Below are 3,927 nucleotides of genomic sequence, written 5' to 3'. Positions count from 1 at the left end.
TACATCAGCTCCTGCCTCGACAACTGGAACAGCATCAACATCCACCGCAGGCTCTACTGAAGGGTCAACAACTGAAGAATCAACAATTACTACGTCCCTCCCAACAACAAGTGGTGAGAAAACGAAAGCACTCTTTGCATCCATTCCATTATGAATTCATTCAAAGTGCTAGGAGATAGAATCACGTATTCAAAAGCTATTGATACACTACAGTAGTATGTTGTTGTTATAATTTCCCAGAGTCAATGTGATGTCAAACTATCTTGGTAGTCTAAAACTGCCACAATTCCTGGCCACGTTATCTTTCTTCGTGTCTTTCAGCAAATGCCAGTTCCAACAAAATGTGGGGCACCAATTTCGTTCAAAAACTTTAATATATTGTGCCATCCATTTCATTTGCCTCAATAACATTGTATCCCTTCTTCAATCACAGCGGCACAAGCATCAACAACAAATACACAGACGTCCACAGTAGCACTGACTGCTTCATCAGCTCCTGCCACAACAAGTACAATAACACAAACATCTACAGCAAGCTTGACAGAAACATCGACATCTGAGGCAACGACAGTGACAACCTCACTCCCATCATCAAGTGGTGAGTAGCTGAGTGCCATTTATTCAGTTTTAACATTCTGTTTTCTTCCACCTACCGAATGTTGAGAAGCAGACAATGGACTTGTAAGAAAATAATACAGCGTGAAGTTGGTCATGAAAATGCAGAGTGCAATAATGTGCAAATGCCATTGTTTTGATTAATGCTTTGCAACATGGACATTCATTACTTGCTTTGCATATCTGACGAAGAAGGGATCTTTTCAGCTATGATATAACGATGTTGTTCCAGGCATTATGTATACCCATTCAGTCTATCCTCAATTTTAATTATAGCAACTGCAGAAATTTCAACTGCAAGTACACAGACATCCACTACAGCACAAGCCACCATATCAGCTCCTGCCTCAAGCAGTACGATATCATCGACAACTGCCGGGAGCTCTACAAAAGCATCGACAACTGCAGTAACATCAATCACAACACCACTCCCTTCAACAAGTGGTGAGTATATGAGTGCTGTCTTAACACTTTGACCATCAATAATCCTTCCAGCCCACTCTGAGGTTTAAAAGACTAAACTGGAGATCGGTCAAACGATTCTAGCAAGGTGCTGGCTACAATTGCCACAAATGGAATAAGGCGCAGTTGAGATGTGCTCAGTACTTTTATTTCAACATGGAAAGCTATGTTACTAATTTTCATGATCTGGGAGTTCTAAGAAGTTGATTTCTTGGGCCACACATTTAGAATGTTGTTCCAGGCTTTTTGAGTGCTCCCTTAAGCCTAACACCTCTTTTAATAACAGCAGCAACAGAAACTTCAACTGCAAATACACAGACATCCACAGCAGCAGAAACCGCGACATCAGCTTCTGTCTCAACAGGTGCAACAGCACAAAATCCAGTGAGCTCAACTGAAACAACAAGAACTGAAGCAACAACAGCCACCACTCCACTCCCATCAACAAGTGGTGAGTATACAAAAGCACGCTTTGCAGACATTATATTCTCAGTCCAGTCAAAATGCAGAAATGTACAAACACTTAAAGAAATGTGAGAATTTATTCTACTCGTGTATTGTTGGCTAGAATGATGCATTGGACAATCATACACTCATGACATTTGGGGAAATAACCTCAGTTAAAATGAGGCTACGATACATTACTCAGGAGCTTCCATTATTTCTCAGTTTTAACAAATCATAGAGCATAACCTTTGTGCAAAAGCTTTGATATACTCCCCATGCTTACCTCAATAAAACATTGCCTGTTTCGACGATAGCAGCAGATACATCATCTTCAAGTACACAGACGTCCACGGCAGCACTGACCTCTACGTCTGCTCCTCCCTCAATAAGTGGAACAGCATCAACATCCACCATAGGCTATACAGAAGGGTCAACAGATGAGGAATCGACAATCACTATGTCACTCCCAACAAGAGGTGAGAAAATGAAAGCACTCTTTGCAACCATTCCATTATGACTTCTTTCTATATAAACACGTACACAAAAACTATTGAAACATGACAGGAGTATGTTGTTGTGGGAATTTCCCAGTGTACATGTTATGTGAAACGGTCCTGGAGCTCAAATGCAGTCACAATTCCCGGTCATGTTATCTTTCTTAGTGTCTTTCAGTAAATGCGACTTCCAACGAAAAGTGGGGCATATAAATTGTTAAAAAACTTTAATATATTGTTCCATTCTTTTCAATTCCCTATATAACAATAAATCCCTTTTTCAGTCCCAGCAGCAGCAGTATCACCAACAAATAAACAGACATCCACCGCAGCACTGACCTCTACATCAGCTCCTGCCTCGACAAGTGGAACAGCATCAATATCCACCGCAGGCTCAACTGAAGGGACAACAACTGAAGAATTGACAATCACTACGTCACTCCCAACAAGTGGTGAGAAAACGAAAGCACTCTTTGCATCCATTCCATTATGAATTCATTCAAAGTGCTGGGAGATAGAATCACGTACACATAAACTATTAACACATGACAGGAGTATCTTGTTGTGAGAATTTCCCAGTGTTCATGTTATGTGAAATGGTCTTGGAGCTCAAATGCAGTCACAATTCCCGGCCACGTTATCTTTCTTCGTGCCTTTCAGTAAATGCGAGTTCCAACAAAAAGTGGGGCATATAAATTGTTAAAAAAAACTTTAATATATTGTTCCATTCTTTTATATTCCCTCAATAACAATATATCCCTTTTTCAGTCCCAGCAGCAGCAGTATCACCAACAAATAAACAGACATCCAGCGAAGCACTGACCTCCACATCAGTTCCTGCCTCGACAAGTGGAACAGCATCAACATCCACCGCAGGCTCTACTGAAGGGACAACAACTGAAGAATTGACAATCACTACGTCACTCCCAACAACAAGTGGTGAGAAAACGAAAGCACTCTTTGCAACCATTCCATTATGAATTCATTCAATCTGCTGGGAGATAGAATCACGTACCCAAAAGCTATTGAAACTTTACAGTAGTATGTTGTTGTTATAATTTCCCAGAGTTAATGTTATGTCAAATAGTCTTGGTACAATTCACAATTCCCGGCCACGTTATCTTTCTTCGTGTCTTTCAGCAATTGCGAGTTCTAACGAAAAGTGGGGCACAAATTTCATTCAAAGACTTTAATATATTGTTCCATCCATTTCAATTCCCTGAATAACAATGTATCCCTTCTTCAATCACAGCAGCACAAGCATCTGCATCAAATACACAGTCGTCCACAGTAGCACTGACCACTTCATCAGCTTATGCCTCAACAAGTACAACAGCACCAACATCTACAGCAAGCTCGACAGAACCATCGACATCCGAGGCAACGACAGTGACAACCTCATTCCCTTCATCAAGTTGTGAGTATCTGTGTGTTCTCTAATCAGTTCTAATATTCTGATTCCTTTCACTACTGAATGTTGAGAAACAGACAATGGACTTGTAAGAAAAGAATACAGCATGAAGTTGGTCATGAATATGCAGAGTAAAATAACGTGCAAATGCCATTATTTTGATTAATGCTGTGCAACATGGACATTCATTACTTGCTTTCCATATCTGACGAATAAGGGAACTTTTCAGCTATGATATAACGATGTTGTTCCAGGCATTATGTATACCCATTCAGTCTATCCTCAATTTTAATTATAGCAACTGCAGAAATTTCAACTGCAAGTACACAGACATCCACTACAGCACAAGCCACCATATCAGCTCCTGCCTCAAGCAGTACGATATCATCGACAACTGCCGGGAGCTCTACAAAAGCATCGACAACTGCAGTAACATCAATCACAACACCACTCCCTTCAACAAGTGGTGAGTATATGAGTGCTGTCTTAACACTTTGA

The 3,927-nt window shown here is 40.6% G+C and overlaps 1 protein-coding gene across 1 annotated transcript; it reads left to right on the top strand.

The window, feature by feature from the left end:
- Nucleotides 1-1,233: 1,233 nt before the first annotated feature.
- Nucleotides 1,234-2,927, top strand: LOC121287599 (cell wall protein DAN4-like). The gene is made up of 6 exons (XM_041205526.1): nucleotides 1,234-1,279; nucleotides 1,364-1,528; nucleotides 1,839-2,000; nucleotides 2,303-2,470; nucleotides 2,787-2,875; nucleotides 2,907-2,927. Exons 1-6 carry the CDS (start codon nucleotides 1,234-1,236, stop codon nucleotides 2,925-2,927), a joined length of 651 nt encoding a protein of 216 aa, XP_041061460.1.
- Nucleotides 2,928-3,927: the final 1,000 nt, after the last annotated feature.

The sequence above is a fragment of the Carcharodon carcharias genome, chromosome 14, assembly GCF_017639515.1.
Source record: "Carcharodon carcharias isolate sCarCar2 chromosome 14, sCarCar2.pri, whole genome shotgun sequence".
Lineage (NCBI taxonomy): Eukaryota > Metazoa > Chordata > Chondrichthyes > Lamniformes > Lamnidae > Carcharodon > Carcharodon carcharias.
The sequence above is the reverse complement of the archived record's forward strand: the minus strand, read 5'-3'. Positions and strand labels throughout refer to the sequence as shown.

Coding starts and splice junctions, on each gene's coding strand:
- LOC121287599 (XM_041205526.1), top strand. CDS start 1,234: ATGGAAAGCTATGTTACTAATTTTCATGATCTGGGAGTTCTAAGAA. Junction 1,280..1,363: donor TGATCTGGGAGTTCTAAGAA/GTTGATTTCTTG, acceptor TTTTAATAACAG/CAGCAACAGAAACTTCAACT. Junction 2,876..2,906: donor CTGCCTCGACAAGTGGAACA/GCATCAACATCC, acceptor GCTCTACTGAAG/GGACAACAACTGAAGAATTG.